General features: G+C 40.1%; 1 protein-coding gene across 1 annotated transcript in view; it reads right to left on the minus strand.

Annotated features, from left to right (window-relative positions):
• piezo1 (piezo type mechanosensitive ion channel component 1 (Er blood group)) overlaps nt 1–16,583 on the minus strand; it is a 74,226-nt gene extending 57,643 nt beyond the window's left edge. The window contains exon 1 of the mRNA XM_079758900.1: nt 16,119–16,583. Within this exon, the coding sequence (XP_079615026.1) occupies nt 16,119–16,182 (64 nt within the window). The 5' untranslated portion in view covers nt 16,183–16,583. The remainder of the gene's footprint in view (nt 1–16,118) is intronic.
• Nucleotides 16,584–18,687: the final 2,104 nt, after the last annotated feature.

Genomic DNA, 18,687 nt, shown 5'->3' on the forward strand with positions numbered 1-18,687 from the left:
AAATGTAGATTGATAAGCACACATCAAGAAAACTCCAAGCACACATTTCACAAGAGAATTAAGGGCTTTCTTAAAAGAGTACAGATCTGAAAATTTGCACTGTTAATGGTATCCACCTAATGATAGCGGTATGGTAGTTATAAAATAACAAAATGGTCATAAAGGCAAAATGGGTTGAGACTGTGGATGTTTGAATTTTCTATGAAATTTTGGGAAAAGTAAACATTTTTAGAGAAGAAGACAAGGGTGAAAAAGATGCATTTGATTTTAGAGGTTAATATGATGAAAGAATTTTGAGTCCAGGTCAACCTAGTAAGGAGGATTCTTTTTTTAAATAGCGCCACCTTTGGGTGCAGTACCACAATTTGGGTTCATGGGTAGTGGGGGGTATTGGTATCCACCTAATAATAGTTGTATGTTTTTTGTACAATAACAAAATGGCCATGAGAAAAATGGGCTAACTGCTCCAACTTTATTGGCCAATATTTCTCAAATGGAACTAAATAAAACAAATTCTGTTTGATAATTTTTTTGAGGCTTGGTCTAAAGATTTCATGTGGCAATTTTGGTGATTTTTTGATTATTTTTGTAGTCTGTGATCATGTTTAGCTTTAATATGAAATTATGGGAAAAGTAAACATTTTAAGGGCATAATACAAAGGCAATTTTACATCACAAAAAAAAAAAAGACTCACTATTTCCAAAAAGAGACTTTTCCATATTCAAAGTCAATCCACTTAACTCCATCACCTTCATCATTCAGCACTGTATTGAAGAACAAGCTGACAATGAACTTGGTCAGGAGTTCATGGACTATATAGTAGAATAAAACAAAGCTGAAAGACGGTTGCATAAACACGGGGGAAAAATAGCATCAGAATAAGAATAATAAATTGAACTGGAGCATGTTTCAATCCTTCGACCGGAGCACCACATGATAAAGTGCTCTTATTACGTTGCAGTTGCAGGTCCATGCTGGACATTAAACTGCTAGAAGGCATGAACAACCTGTTTCATATGACATCCATAGTCTCCAGGTTTCCATGCAAACACTGAGTTACTGATCACTATGAGCATTCCAGATTGTGGACTTTGTCAAATGCCAACATTCTGTCAGACCCACTGTTTAGTGACCTACAGGACACTGGACAAGGAGACAGAGAGGAAACTGTCCAACTCTGCAGTGGGTACAAGGCGTGCCCTGGTGAGCACCTTTGCCACAATCCCAACAAAATAAATAAAGTTGCAGAATTATAGAACCACAAACTGCAGCAGATTATTTAGGCGAGAGACCTTGGAACAGAACAGAAACAAAAGAAAGTTTGTATTATTAAAATCAAATGGAATATGTTTTGGTTGTGTAAAAGGGATTATATATAAAAATTGCAAAGGAAGTTTGACAAGAAAATATGGTCCCTGAAGCGCTATTTATGAGTGTTAGTGTTACATATAGTGTCAGCGAGCAGTGCACTGGTATCCTTTCAGGGACCTTTCCAAAACGGGGCTAGCGACAATACCACATGAGACATTGTGCCTGTACAAGTAAAGCTGAAGAAATCTATTTATATAATTCAAACATATACATTCTTAGATCCAGGAAGAACCTTTTGTACAGATGCAGTGATGAAAGGTGACATGCTCAAGAAAAGACAACCCCTATTTGATTGAAAAGCTTATGCTAAGAGAGGATTGTCAGCATTGGCACTGTATGCGGAATGGAAATAGCAAGTCTTGAAGAATTTTAAAGTAAATACAGTGACTTGAAGGAGTCATCGAAAAATGATGAACACTGTAATCATTTCAGAAAATCAGCTGAAACAGGAGTGCGGAAAGGTCTGGTACATCCCACGGCACCCAGGAAACGTAAAACGTAAAACCAACTGTCACAGACTTTCTACGATTTCTATGGTGGCCAAAAGGTGATGTTGAGCAGGACCTAGATGAACAGAGAATGACAGGATGAGGATGTTTGGAGCAGCATCCTCATCTAGCTGGGCTAGATTTGAGCTTCCATAGATAACAAGGATTAGGTTTCAGCTGGCTTGAATGATGGAAGAACTAGCTCAATGGACTGCAGCAAATGGAAGGGTATGAAATTGGTTATACTGAGCTAAAGAGCGTAAGAGATCGATTGAGTGAAAATGTCTAATTCCCTAACAGCGCTGAGGTCGTCCGGAGCTTCGCCTCTGTAGAGGTTCTGCTCCAAATGAGCGTAATGTCCTTCAGGGTGTATCAGTCTTATGTGTTTTCTTCTAGCGAATTGTGTGTTGCGAGTTGTGTGTTGCGAGTTGTGTGTGTCACGGCTGGTGTGGTGGTTTCTCGAGAGCACCTGCCTGGCCTTGAGCACCCCGGGCTGTGGCCGAGGGTCATCAGCAGATAGATTCGAATGAGTGTGTGCATTGTGTGAGCATCTGACAGCCCCTATCCTTGGGACATGTCTTCACCATGGGCCTTAACGTGTGCCTATATCTGTACTGTATATGTGGTGTGTTTGTTAGGTTATTTTGGCCATCAATCTTAAAAACACAAAGGCCAGTTTGAATAAATTAGTCTTCAGCTACATTTTAAATATCTCATCTCTTTCAATTTCATATGACTATGTGTGAAAAAGAGTTTCCTTGACACACAATGTTGGTAAAAACATATTTTTACTTAAAACAAACAATACCACAACAGACGATTCCCTTGCACAACTCAAGCCTCCCTCCAATCTAGAACTCTGGCCCTCTTAAGGAGCACCAGAATGGGTGTGGCTCAATTAACCTATGAGCCACAGCTGCAGACTATAATGGCTAACAGCCAGACAGGAACATGTGCATCTTTTAAAACATGGTTTAACACAGTGAAGATGCAATTCAAATCTTCCCACTATGTAAGAGAATTCTCAGAGTCAGCACTTCAAAGCGCCAACCAGCTTTGTTTTCAGTGGTGATATAAGGATGGAGCAGGTCAGAGATGTACACAGGTCCCGGACCATGCAAGGCTCTATACGTAAAATAAACAAGTACCTTAAAATAAATCCTGAACTTCATGGGAAACAAATGTGAAGAAGAATGTAATTTGAGTGGTCCAGCTAGACCTTGTTAACAGCCTTCCTTCAGAGATCTCCACCATGTGTAGATTGTCACAGATGTCTTGCTTAGGCAGGGGAAAAGGGGATCACTGTTCTAGCCTGAATTCTATTAACCCATTTGTACCGGCTGCTGCGCGGCGCAACATTGTATCTAGTAGATACAATGTTGCGCCGCGCAGCAGCCGGCACAAATGGGTTAAAGTGTGAATGATCACCTCTAGAGCAGGCAGGCATACAGCAAACCTGAGCTTGGCAATGTATCTTAGATAAAAAAACGTATTTAGGAGAACGATTTAACATGTTGATCGAAGTACAAAGCATCAAATATAACCCAGTGATTTGTATGATTAGATTGTACTGCTGCAGAAGGAGACCCAATACCCAAGCTTGGACACACTTCTTTCTGAAGCAATGATAAGGATCCAAGTCCCTAAGAAAGTAAGACAAAAGTGCAAAACAGTCACTCTCACACTTTGTCAGTCTCATTAGGACTTAAAAGAAACATACAGCTGGATATTGTCAGGGTAAAAGGCATGTGATACCTTTAAATTTGCTCACAATATGAACTGAGGGGAGCATATACAAAGATTGAGGCCCCCCAGAGGAAAGAGCAGCAGTTTCAGACATGCGGGGACCAAGTGACACACAATTCCAGTCCAAGCGGCTCACAAACATCAATGTATTATTTGCAAATCAAGTTTTTGATCAGCAAAAAGAAGACAAAAGCTAACAGCAAAGTTGAGCTATGTCCATGAATTTAATCTCCTGCCCCCGCAGTGAGAAACTCTCTCCAACTCAACCGCCGGGAGGATCTGTGTGTCCCCACCGTTGTCGTTGGTTTTCATTAATTGAGTATGCATAGCCAATAAGGCTTGCACCTATAATCAACAAGTCAATGAGGCTTGCACCTACAATCATAGAACATGTTTTATAACAATATATCGTTAACACTACGCATACACGTAGGAAACATCTATGTCTGGATGTGCGGAGGCTGTAGGGGAGGGGCATCTGGAAGAGTTTTACAATGAGGCTACCCTGGTGCCTCTTGGCTGTTTGATCAGTACAATAATATAATTGTAACACAGAGAACACAACTTCACTGCGAGAAAAACTTAAATAATTTGGACAAACAATGTTTTTTTTCAGTATGCATTTCATCAGTAATGATGCGTTTATGCGGCATATTCCAATAAGAATAGTGCTGGTGAAAAAAGACGGATAGGAGAAGGTTGTGCCCTGCCCCTGCCTCTTCAAAATATGAATTAAAAACTGTGTTTGACTGCAATAGGCAACACATTAAGAGAGCGGGAGATTATCATTTATTATAGCGCTGATTCTTGAGAGTCGGGACAAAACACGTTTTCAAAAACATTTTTTTTAAACGCACACTATATTAATTAGAGTTATATGTTTCTGCAGAGAAAGGTCTTAGCTATTTAACCATGTAAAGGAACAGGTTCTGAATAAAAACACACTTTTAACAAATAAACATGTTTCCCTTCAGAACTGGATTTGTGTCAACTCCATCAGACACACTAAAAAGTATAAAATTTTAATTCTTCCAATCCAACAAGAATCTAAAATTCTGAAGTATGTTGTAATAGTGTTTAGTTACTCTGATATGTAATAAAATACAATATATAAACTTAAGTTGTGATTTCACACTATTCTGAAAACCCAGATTTCTAAATATTTGCATTTTCAAACTTTTTTTTTAATTTCAATATTGTTAAAACAAATTCCTTAAATAAATAAGACACAAGAGGATGTAGATCAGATTGTCCTTTATTACAAGAACAACATAAACTGAAGGAAAAAATTTTTTTCACCAAAAAATTAACAAAAACATACATCTGACACTGTTGACGAAGATCTGATGGTGTTGACGAAAAACTGACGGTGTTGACAAAAAATGTGTGTGCATTGCTGATTATTGAACAAATGTGCTTTTTAAACACTACTACTAAAACTTCTCCTTGTTATTAGAGTATTGAACTTACTGTAAAGCAAATTATAATAAACATATTGCACATACACCGTTTCCAACTATCAAAAAAACAATAAGGGAAACCAGGGGCCCTCCTCCCCCTCTGTTTTTATCTACCTTCCCTACACCACTTCCTGCTCTCCTCATCCACCTCTTCTCTACCTTTTCTACTTTGTCAGTAGTCATTTACTTGGTCTTCATCCTGATTTTCTTTTTTAAAGTGGCGTGTGTGTGTGTGTGTGTGCACGTGTGTGTGCGTGTGTGTGTGTGTGGTTGGGTGTGTTGGATGTGTAATTGCCCTGCACTGCCTACTTCATACTGGGTGTGATCTTAAATTGACATTCCTTAACAACAATACTGCAGGACAAAATCTGTAGCTTAGAATCAGGTTCAATTAGCTTACTTAAGATTTCATTTTTGTCTAACCTGCACTTATGCCTTGAGCAACAGGCGTCGGACATGCTCACGCTCTATGAAGTCCATCACATCAGGGGCTATTCTGTAGATCTCTCGTGTTCTTAATTGGACTGGTGATGCATTTCCCATTAGTTTCACTATGATGTCTTCAACTGGGCAGAAACAGACATCCTTCATGAGAAGCTTAGGCTGGTACTTTGCTGTTGGACCATGGGGATGCAGAAACTCCACTTTCACATCGTGCTGCTCAGTATCCACAGCAATGGTCTTGGCTATCCACCAGTGGCCATCATATACTACTGCTAGCCAGTCTCCATTATTAAGGCTGCTAACAGTCGTAACTGTCACAGTACCCTCCGGACCTTTCAGAAGCTCCTCATCCAACTCCTCCTCCATCACATCTTCCATTTCCAGATCCTCTTCCATCTCCCCTCCCATCTCTTTTTCCATGTCCCCCAACAACATGGCCAAAGGTCTTTTCTTCGCTGCCCTCCTTGTATCACTCTGCTGTTTCTCTGGGTAGCCATGGAAATAGAAGGTAGCTGGGCAGAAGCACTGGCAAACCAACATCTTGCTGCAAAAGCAGGATAGTTGTCTGTGGTGGATCCTGTTATCATGTGGGATGACCTGATGTATTTGTCTTGTTGAGGGAACCTGTTTGAGAGGATGCATGAGAAGTGTATCGTACCTTTGAATATCTTCTTCTGCAACGTGGTACAGCTGAACGCTCTTCAGACTGTTTGAGACCTTTTCAAAAAATGTGTGTCCATCTGTCACATCATTTCCTCTCAGGACCAGGTTGTCAGCTGTTCTTTTCACTGTTCCGCCAATGCCGTCTGGTGCGCCCTTACCATGGGAAGTGGGGAAGAAGTTCCGTGTTGTTCTTTCAAACCCCAGTGTAGGGGGGATACAAGACAGAAGGAAAAAAATCTTCTTGTTCTTATACTGTTTACTTGGACCATCAGACCAAAAGTGCACGGTGGTAACCTGCGGATATCTCGTTTTGATATCTTTTAGGACTGGATCCATGTGTGTCCAGATTGCTGCAGCATCCTGTCTCTTTGACTCTGAAAGTGTGCAAAACCCTGCCTTTCCACCCTTAATGTAATACATTCCGGTATGTAGCGTTATCTGTGGCAGATTTTGTCCAAAATGGCAGGCCTGTACTTCAGATTGATACTTGCATCTCCAGGATTCTGAAAAGTCAACATGAACAATTGCTGTACTTTGTTCACAAGTCTCAATTGTATTTCTGTATGCTTTTGACTGGTTTTGCACTAAACGCACATGTGTTGTGGTTTCATTTCTGAGTATTTGCTCATAGAGTTCGATGAGCTCTGAAAGACTGCCACTGTGTTGGACAAGTTTAGTGTTGATGTGGATTCCATTGACTGTGTCTTCTTGAACTCTCTCCCACTGCTTCCACTGAACATGGATTTTGTCTTGCTCTTGGGTTGTAACTGTACCTTTTGTTTAGACATCGTGAGCAGATGCGAAGAAGGCAGGCCTCACTTGCTGGAGAGCAACAAACTAATTGAAAACTGTCATCCAGTTTGTTTGACTTCACAACACCAGATATTCTAAGGACCTTGAGCATTAAGTATGCATTTTCATGCTTTTGGCACAGACATGTCTTTCGATCAAATGCTTTTAGTGCTGTAATATAGAATGGCTTCAGAGTACAGAAAGAAAAATAGCTCAGCTTCACAGTGGGGTTCCTTATGAGGAAATCAGTGTGGAGGTTGATCATGGAGTTTGTCAGGATCATTCTCTGCTGCTTCATCTTATTCCTAGTGATGGTGTCAGTCTTATCAGTGGTCACATGTGCAGAGTTCAGGAAGAAATCCTTAACAGTCTCTGTTATACCCTTTAGGAATGTTGGCTTTTTCTTTGTCTGTTTCTTTCCTCTCATTAACTTGTAGATTATCCCAAACTGGTGGATTTGGTGAAGGAGATGATACTTTTTTAGAATCTTGCCTGATGACACACTTAGTGCTGGTTCCTGACGCCTTGGCCCAGGAGTTTGTTTGCTTTTCTTCAGCTCTCTTCTTAGGATGTTGTGGAATAGAAGGGCTTTCTTGATTTTTGGATTCCTAATTTTGCTTCCTGATAGCATCTTCTTTGTTTCTGTGCCTGAGGATTCAAGTGGTGTTTTAATTGTAGCCTTTCTTCCTCGAGATATTCTTTTTGTCAGTTTGTTTCGTTGCTTTGTTACCTTCTTAAGCTTATCTTTCAAAGTTTTTATTGCTCTTGAATGCCTTTTTCTCGTTTTACTTCTCTCCCTTTCCTGTCTGAGAGACTGTCTGCTGTGTCTGGCATTGTATTCTTGAATATTCTGATCTTGCGGACTATCTGGAGGGGTGGGAGCCTCCAGCACTGCATCTTCATTGGATCTTTTCTGTCTGGACCTTTTCTGTGCCTCTCTCCAATACTTTCTCCAATTCCTATTTGCCCTGTCTCACATCTCGTCTATTTGTATTACTTTTTTGTCTGTAACTCTCTTCTTCCACCTTTGTCTTTCCTTCTCTTGCATAGCATGTTTGCTCTCTTGGTCACTGTTTAATTTTTCCCTTCTCTTTCGTTGGTACTCTCTATTTCTTCTCCTTTGCTCCTCAACTGACAATTTCTGTCTAGCCATGCTTTCCTACAATACAAATTGAAATAATGAAAATTTTACTTAAATAAGACTATAGAATCAGATTTATATTTACTTGACATGATTGATTGATTGATGGATGGATGGATGTAAAATCCTCAAGGTGCGGGATGTAGTTTTCATAACCAGATGTTATGAAAATCTACACACTGGCTTCTCATCTCTCACTATCTCTACATATTTATGCAGAGATATACATATATATGTATATGTGCTGGGAAAGTTACACGTTATACAATAATAAGCAGACAACTGCCTGCCCCTTCTCTACAAGTCAGATGTGTATGGTTAAATAATGTAATGCATGCTATGTATGTACATTTATGTGTAAACGTAACCCTGAAATAACATTTTAACCCTTTACTATATTCACAAATTATATATTAGCACATTAAGAGGTTTTTGGTGGATTTGTCAACTCCGTCAGCTTATAGGTCAACTCCGTCAGACATAAAACCTGACGGAGTTGACGTCTGACGGAGTTGACGTAAGGGCATGTATTTTCCCGCCAAAACATGTATTGTACACTGCAGTTAGCTAGTTTTTCCTCAGTTGCTAAGTGTCCCAATAACCACACTAAATTGCTTAAATTCAATCCTCTATGGTTTTAAAAAAGTATCTTAACAGAAATATGGTATTGACATGGTCCAGCTGTGACCATAGCAATATTGACATTGATTGTCTAAAATATCAAAAATTGTAAAACGTACCAGAGCATTTGTGGTAGTGTTGCATTCACCACAGACAGGGAGATGAAAAGGGGTCCTCAGGGATATAGCTGACCATGCTATTTCCTGATTTATTGTGGCTTATGAGAAAATCTGACGGAGTTGACAGAAACTGAGGACACAACTTTGATAGGCAGATTTTTATGGAAAACATTGTTTGACTTTCACTTCATGCATTGTTTTTTTTATATTTATACCCCTTCTTTTTTATTTGATAGATATGTTTTCGCAACTGTAGAGCTTTTTTAAAGTTTTTTGGGATGGTCAACATTTTGTCCTCTTGCTGAGGACAAGTGCAATAACATTGACCTTCTAACCACTGACCATACATTTAAACAAATTTTCCCCAAAAAGATAAAAAAGTATATTCTAAAAATCACATAGGTATATACAATTCCTTTAGATTTAACTTTGTAAGTATGTCAATCAGGATGAATTTCTTTATTTTTGATATAAATTAGACTTTTCTATGTAGGACATGTTTTGTCCCGACTCTCAAGAATCAGTGATAGATTATCAGGGCAAATTGTACCTTTAAAGGAGCTGCCTGTAAGATAAAAAGTGATGGACAACAGAAATAAGTGGGTAACTCGTAATATCAAGGTGTGGTTGTTATGAATGACCATACTCTCAAATGGCTAATCCAGGCGACAGTGCCTATTGTATGGGTTGGGGAAGTACAAACCAAACAAAGCATTGAGGGGAAGAGTTATTAGCTGTCTTTAAGATGTATATTTATATCATTTTCAAAATTTTCCTAGATATTTGGTAGATGTGTCATGAATACTGGGCTATGTAATGGTTATTTTAAGCTTCTAGATCCAGTTCTCCAGCACTTAATGAAGTGTAATATTTTGGAAAAGGCAAAGCCATCTGCCTTCTCTTAGTGAGCATGCGCTATGAGAATCTGTTTTCCGAGTTGATTGTCCCTGCCTGTGTATGAGCCAATGAGATTTGTATTATGTATTTCTATCTGTCTCCCTATACATAATCTATCAGGTATTCAAATGATGTCTTTACAAATTCCACCAAAGCCATTTATTTTTCTAAAACGACCCAAAACCAATCCTTAACAGCTTCGCGCGTATAAGAACCAGATGCACTTTATTGGGTCCTATGAATTCATAACTTGGGAGAATATATTCTATTCTATTTTTTGCCTTGTAACCATCAACAGGTCCAAGTGGATAAAACACATCAGAAATCTGTAATTTACTTCCACTTCGCGATGCTGCCAACAAATCATTTTTTGGTGAGCGGTCTGGGGAACATTACACATCGAGATCCTTGGTTGAATGAGGTAATGGACAAAGCTTCACCCATTACTAGAAAGCACTTTATCTGTAGATCTGCTGAAACAGGTACCAAATGGTCTCAGGCCCAACACCTATCGTCATACTATTAGAGTGTCCGAGGACCATAACCCTCTCTCGGACGTAAACATCCAAAATCAACCGTGCCACAAATCATTTTGTGTCACCCAAACAGAATTTGTCACACACCCTATTTCCCCATTTTTTCACAGTATTGGCACATCCTCTGTCCCGTTTCATCCATCTCTGTAGATTTATTTGTAAAGATGAACTTACTTGCAATAACTTGTAAATGCCTTTTTCCTTTTTTACTGCCGGGGTCTTTTCTGTCCTCACTACCAACACTGCTCTTACACACACTAAAAACTTCAACCACTAATAACAACGGGCTGGTAAACAGGTATTATACCAGATCTTCATTTCCTTTTCTGGCTCTTAGTCATCAGAATAGTGCCTTTGTGTATTTTGTCTGTATGCTTTTGTCTTTTATAGCACCAGTGTTACTGGGCAATTTCATTGACCCTTTGCAGAGTGTAAAAATCTCCTTTTAAGCCCTGTGTTTTAACTGAACTTCAGTGGGTCATATTTCCAATTAGAGCCACTCTATAACTTCCAGCTTTGCTCGAACCTTTCATGACCTCCCCTATCACCTTAAATATAATCTTCTGACAGGTTTATCCTTTCCACTACACAAGGCTCTTCCCTCACCAAGCCGTAAACATGCCTTCTAACCAATTGAACCATTTCAGAACATAAGTGGGGAAAAAAACACAACAACCATAAAACTGCCAGTTCGGATTTTAAGGTGCTACCGTTTACCTATAAAGCCTTGCATGAATTAGCACCATCCTACCTGATGGTCCTTATTATTCCTGATCGTCCTTCTTGGCCCCTCCGGTCTTAGGCAGCTGGCCATCTTTCAATACCAAAGGCTAGGATGAACTCAGCAGGAAACAGAGTTCTTCAATCGAGCGCCCTATCTTTGGAATGGTCTACCACCTGTAATCAGGGAAACTGACTCTGCTGTGATATTCAAAGACAAGCTGAAAACCTACCTACTATTTTACTCTTTTATTTGGCCTAGGGGCGCACTAAGCTGCTGTTGCACTGGGTTTGCTGAGATTGCTGCAGATGACTGGCACCATATTAGTGGTTGAAAACATTTTTTATTTGCACCCTGACTGGATGCCTGGTCTCCCCTGAAGGTAACCAGCCTGCTCGACGGCCACCACCCCATCACCAAGACAACAGAATTGTCTTGGTGTATGTCAATTATTTCACCCATTGCACTCCTCACCATCCCAGAAGGGAGGGTGCAACCACTCCTAGGTGGATGTCATGAATATATGGCCTGTGAAGCCCTGAGACTGTAACTGTGATTAAGGGCTACATACGTACAAATACCTTTAATTGAAATGAGTATGGTGGCGCAGCACCACTATAGCATTGTTTAAGGAGATCCCTGCAGATAAACCCCAAATGAACACCTTCGTTTGGCTCCACAAAATGATGACCTTGTTATTATAGTATATACATATAATATATATAAATAACTTTGGGAGTGCGTTAATCATGATTTTCCCACAGTGAAGCAGTTGCGTTTTCTGCTTGTTGACTGCTCAGTGAATGACCTGGGATGGGAAGCCTATCATTTGTATTACTATCAATCTGACCTCATGTGGCGACAGAGATAGCCAGAAGAGCTCTGTGATTAATTAACAACAACATGTTAATTAATCACAATCACACGTTACATCCATTTAGGCACTATGTCAAACCGTGTTACATCGCGGTTTACTTGTTTAAGTCTGTTTTCTTTTTATTTCTGGCACCCATGCCACTTCGGAAAGAATTACGTTGCACTATGTATTGGTATTTGTATGCATTAGTAACGATTAGGCATTCTTTTTGGAACATTGAGTAATCGGTTAACAATTTTGAGAGGATACACGTTTGAATCTATCATCTCTGAGGACCCTCCTTTAATATCACTATGGTCATCTGGTTGCATTTTATTTGTATCACTCTGGGCATTCAAACACAGACGTACGCAATGTTGGCCTGGTATGGGGTCAATAAATGTAGTTTAAATTAAGCAGAAGGATATGCCAGTTTGTGGCTCAAAAGCATGTTTTCCCTATCGCTAGCCCTGATATTAGCAGTTAAACTGATGAAATGTTTACACTTGGGTAGCAAAATACCATAGCAGTCGGAAAATTGGCTAAAGAGGAACTGGTCTGTTTTTTTTAAAGCAGCTTCCACAATCACTAGGTCTGAATAACTGCTGCCACAAGACCGGATGCACTTTCTCAGCATAACACCATTGGGGAATCCTATGGTTTTATGGACACTGACATAGACCATCCTAACAACACCCCACTTCTCCTCCTAGTTTCTCCACGTAAACCCTTCCTTAAAGGGCTCATGTCATGCCACCAGGTGTGCCACCAGTTAATCACACCCACACTTGGTGGCATGGGCCCTTTAAATATTTGATGTTTAAAAGCAGCTGAGTAGTTCTTAAATTGTATCTTGTTCAAATTGAATGGTTTAGTTTATTTAAAGGTGGATCGTCAAAACTCTCACTAATCAGATGAAAGCATCCTTCTTCCTTGCTATCACCCTGTGGGAGATATCAGCAATTAGATAGTACCGTCTATGTCTTCTGCCTATTTGTTGGTTTCCTTATGTTTAAGTTCTTGTTTCTGTTAGTTGATTCCATTTATCTGCTCTGACCCAAGTAATGTTTTGTTGCCAGCTGAATGTTTTATTCCCTCTGCAATGGTTTTCAAATCCTGCTACTACTGACATCTATATTAAAAACTGTATTTACCCATTCATATATACACACACATTATATGCTGCAGCAGGTAGTGTAATCAGGCTTCTCTGAGCAGTAGCAGTTTAGCTAAACAATAGATAAAGGTTATCAGCCTTTCAACCATTTCCAAAAAAGACCAAACAAACCCCTCAGACACACACACACACACACACACACACACACACACACACACTCTAACACACATGTGTGTTTCATTGCAGGTATAAAAGGATCTGCTCTTACTTCAAACTATACATGAATAATCGATACGCTTGGGTCACTTTTTGAATTGTCTTTTAATCATCTGGATATATATACATTTACACAAGATAAATATCTAGATTCAACAACCGTTCTAGAATTTAGAATGTCTCTCGATAAAATAAGCAATGTGTTCAAGCCGAGACCCATGCAGTGTAGTGTGACACATCGTTAGGCTCTCAGAGGACTCCAAGTCCCAGAGAGATTAATAAATATATTAATATATATACTAATATACCTATGTCTTCATGTATCATCCAACGGGACGTGTACGGTCTCTTAGCAGCAACACGGCTCTGAAACGGAGATGTGTGATTTGGGCTTGAGCTTTTTTACACTTAGGGGCAGTTTTTGGAAGATCCCCGCTGATATGCGCACAAAACTAACAGGTTGCAGGTTTGAACAACATACATGGTTTGCACAATCTCCAAGAATGGGAGACGTAGACTGTGGTATACCTGTTTTCATTGCCTAAGATAATGCTGCAAATCATGTTTAATAATCATATGGCTTGTCGATCAGAACACATCATGAGATTTATGTTGTTGATACAATTTTCAGATAGTTGCAGTAAAATCATAAATAAAAGAAAATATACCGAAACTGTGGCTAATAAAATTTTTGTTTTGCCATGTTTCAAAACAAACAATTTCTCCCCATAATGACAAATAATTTCCCAAGTAATTGCCTAACAATTGCCAAAAAACATTATTACCAAATACATTCCTATCCTCCAATGCTTCGGAATAGAGGCGGTCAATGTGAAGTGAAGTCACAATGTTCAAGCCCTATTGCAAGGGCTAGGAATGGTTTTGTGTGGAAATATTTCAAAACATTAGCATTTTACATATTTCCAAGGCCATAGAAATAAAACTGCTCTTTACAACGTGCGGACGTTCTTTATCATTTAAAACAGCACAGTGCAGCAGATTGCAGTTTTTCACTGCTTACTCTGCTCTTACTAGATAGGTCTACTTTTTTGAATTTCCAAAAAAAATATTGTCGCTGTGATCATGTAATAATAATAATAGTTTGTCTGAGGCAATAATATGTAACGTATGTGTTGAGAAGGGATACAATACAATGAACATAAGAAATATGATCATGACTCAAAATGTGAATTTGATCGAAGAAGGAAGGAAGTCGCTTTTGAGATGAGAGTTTTCGATGCCATAATGTGCTATAAACCATTATGCTTGTAGAACCAACCGATTTATGGGCATTGCACAATGGACATACTACACGCCTTACCAACTATAAACTTAGATATAGAGAGGCAATTTGAAATTGACTTTGAACAATATGAGCCTATACTGTCTGCCAATGACACAGACACACACAGAAAACCACAACTAAATATTAAATAGAGTAAAGTAGAGAGGGTTTGAATGCCTACAAATTATTATCTTCTCATTGGAAAAGTAAAGCTGTAGACAGTTAAGGTAAAGCAGTTCAAATCTTGGCAACCAACGTGGTTATTTTGGGATTACAGTGGAGCTATGGAAAAAAGTCAAGCCGTGACTCTGTTTATTGTTCTGTAAAAACTATTCTGGACTAGTACAAAATAAATATTAACAAGATCATACTAAGCTATGTGATAGCTGACTTGATGTTACCATAACCATTGTTGCTTTTGTAAGTCATTGTGACGACAACTGGTCCAACAACAATAAGCCCAGAAATGTTCCATTCTGTGTTTGTGTGTGTGTGTGTGTGTGTGTGTGTGTTTGTGTGTGTGTGTGTGTGTGTCATAGCAACTGGTGAATCTGAATTTACATGCTTTCCTGTTTTTGTCTAACTCCCCACACGCACGTGTGTGCCTGTGTGTTGGCACACACACACACACACACACACACACACACACACACACACACACACACACACACACACACACACACACACACACATCTAGCTGTAAGGAGTTAAAAAAGGGTGTTGTTGACCTAATCAGTGGGTGGCACTGGAGATAATCTATGGCTAGTTGGATAGCCTACTGCCTCTCTTGTAAATCCTTGACGTTCTGAGGGTAAAGACTTTCTCAACTGGTTTCAGGTTGAACTTGTAATGCCTGAGACCTGGAGGCCCAGTTAAAACAACCCTGCCCCTGGGCACATGAGCCCTCGCACATGACACCGAGATATCCACACTTTTGGAAACATGTAACACTGGCAAGAGAAGAGGAGGAAAACAAAAGTACATTCAACATAAGACCATATATTCAGCAATGACCTTAACCCATACAGCAAATTGTAATTGTTTTGTTCTTTGTCATGGACTTTCCCTTAAATTAGGGCTTATCAGAAATATGGATATACCCATAAAGGCACATTTGTTTAACTGTTAAAGGCACAGTCTGCTCTCTTGGATTGAAATAGGCAGCAGATGCTGAAGAGAACATGACAAAAATGAATTGACAGTGTGATCATATTTTGTGTTTCATCTCTGATGTTCTCATCGGTTGAGATCAACCAGCACACATTTCCCACAGAAATCGTACACTAAAACCAGGGAGATGTCATGCTGATCACTTCTCACATAAAGTCAAGAAATGTCTCACTGACTTAGCAACATACCAGGATCTCTCTCTCTCTCTCTCTCTCTCTCTCTTCACATATTTTGAGTATGAACAAGGCTGATTGCAATATATCATGATAGAACAAAACCAAAAGGCAGAACCATGAATTATGACGTGTGTGTATGTGGGTGTCTGTGTGTGCGTGTGTGTGTGTGTGTGTAAACACAGGCGTTTCACATAAATGGACTGTACCTACGTGGGTTTGAACTATTTGAATATTGAACGTTCTTGCCTGGTCTGAGTGTAACAATGTAGTTACATTATAAAACCATGTCCAGTCTTACCTGTCAGAAGCGCTGCAGGTAGGATCATACAGTAGAAGAAGCCTATGACCAGCTGGAGCTCCATGTCGAGGAGCCGTGCTTCGGCACAGAGCCGTCACGAAGCCTCCAGAGGCGGACGAACAACTCGGTACACACTGCGGGCCAATCCTCCAATAATCCGTACAATATTATGTAGTGCACTACATGTTTAAAAGTAAAACATCAATCGTCGGTTCAACTAGTTGATAAACAGTCCGGCTGAACGATAACACATTTACTCCACGGTGCGGTCATCGTAGATCGGAACTGCGTAAAAAGTTTGTGTAAAAAGTTTGAAGTGTTCAATACACTTCTTTCTTTGGTGTAACTTGAGCTAGAACCATTCTTTGAAATAAAATCAAGCAGCTCAATGTATTAGTTTTAGATTTTAAAACCAAGTTAGTCCGTGGGTCCGCCCCAGCCTGAGCCTGCCTGCCTGCCTGCGTGTGTGTGCGTGTGTGTGTTCTCCTCAAGGCGTTCCTCCTCGGTGATGTTCCACAGTGGAAACTATGATTCAACAAGTCCTCTGTGTGCTGCTGCTGCTGTGGACCTTCTCTCTGTGACACCCTGCTCTACTCTACTGACGCCATGCCACCTCCCTGCTGCTGCACAAACACTACAGAAAACACTGTTTTTGTAGCAGAACCATTGTATGAAAAGGGATTTTTCTTCACATATTGACTCAAAGGAGCATAGTAGGAAACAAATGTAAAAACATAATCCTAGTATTCCTAAGTAGTGTGTGTGTGTGTGTGTGTGTGTGTGTGTGTGTGTGTGTGTGTGTGTGTGTGTGTGTGTGTGTGTGTGTGTGTGTGGTGTCAGGAGTGAGCTACATATTGCGTGTGCACACTGAGTTCACCGGTTGGCTTGGAGCCTGTAACCCACAGTCAGTATAAACCACCATGCCAGTGGGACTGGCATGGTGGTTTAGAACTAGAAAATGCGGTGAGTGCTGTAGTAGCCTATAAAGTGAGGTTGAACATATTTTTTAATAAGGCCACATAGATTAAAGGCCCACTATGCAGGATAGGCCATTTCTTCGCTGTTTTCTCGGTTTGCGCTCACACTTTTCTCTGCACAGCTCCCCCTACAGCTTCATAGTAGATATTTTACAACACTGTCGTAACAACTCGTTGAAGACCCTTCCCGATCCACTTCTACGTTAGCTAGCCATGTGCATTTGTATTCAAATAAGCCGGCGAATGCGTGAAGCCATGTCCGAGGTAGGTGTTCGCTGTTCATGAAGGGTAGACAAGGTTATACATTTTGAAATGGTGTATTTGTGTTACAATAAACGTAAAGGGTGCGATTTGCCGGTGGGGATGATCCCCCCCTCTGGTTTACACGTCCTACCCTCTGCTGAATTATTTTTATCCTCGTGGAGATAAAAATTATCCCCCCCACCCAAAGTATTGTGGCGAGCAGCACGGGAAGGACGAGACGGGAGCCCAGGTTGAACAATTATGCAGTTCCGTGCCCCATACACCGCACGACTACGGACTGCCTTTATTAACAACGAACATAAGAGAAACACGGGACACCTGACCAACACACACAACACTCTCACTAATGGTCCCGATCACACAACAATGGAACAACACACAATTAACACACAACCAATAAAGACCCCAAACCCGTTAACCCCACTTAACCTAACAGAATAAATTAACAGAACCCCTTTTGTCAACTGACAACCCCAATTCCCAGAATCCCCGCGGCCCCGGAACATGGCGCCCACACCCGTGGTCGCCACAGTATTTTCACCATTACATCGTAATAATTAACAACCAAAATACACAGGGTCCGTCTTCATTTTGAAACATTTTAAAATGTTTCTCAAAATTATCCCCCCCTCTGGTTTTTTCGCAAATCGCACCCTTATATCCTCTATTAGAATTGTTTTATCTTTGGTTGTTGAACCGAACGAGCAGTATGAGAGTGTTGGCCAACATAATACATAACGATAGCATTAACAATTTGCGAAGCAATCGTACATATATGTATCTGCTGAACTTGTGTACCAGGGAGATGGATTCAGACATCGAGAGGGTATGCTGTCGCCAGTCCCGGTGTTGCAACGAATTCTGTGACCCACCGAAAAGTGTGACCCCAGGGCGCGCTGTTAAACATGTTCTGCAACAGGCACGTGTGCTTTATAACAAAAACATAAATAAAACATAAGATCTCCGGTGGGTCTTTATTTTCTTGATACTAACATTAATTCTAAACAGCATTTTACACAGTAGCCTATAATAGGAAATGTTCAAGGTAAATCAGCGTAATTCAACACTGACTAGCTTTTTATGGGTAAAGAAGCAACGGCGTAGACCGTACTAAACGCCCTATCCATTGTATGGGTCTGTAAAATGCTAATCAAATCAATCAAATGTATTTATTAAGCACCTTTAATAAAAAGGTAAATCGTTGGGGGGAGATCTTATGTTTTATGCATGTTTTTGTCATGCCTGTACGCTTCAAACTCGTGCATATTGCAGAAAATATGCAACAGCGCCCCCTGGGGTCACTTTTCGGTGGGTCGAAGAATTGTGGG

The sequence above is a fragment of the Pollachius pollachius genome, assembly GCF_949987615.1.
Source record: "Pollachius pollachius genome assembly, chromosome: 2".
Taxonomy (NCBI): domain Eukaryota; kingdom Metazoa; phylum Chordata; class Actinopteri; order Gadiformes; family Gadidae; genus Pollachius; species Pollachius pollachius.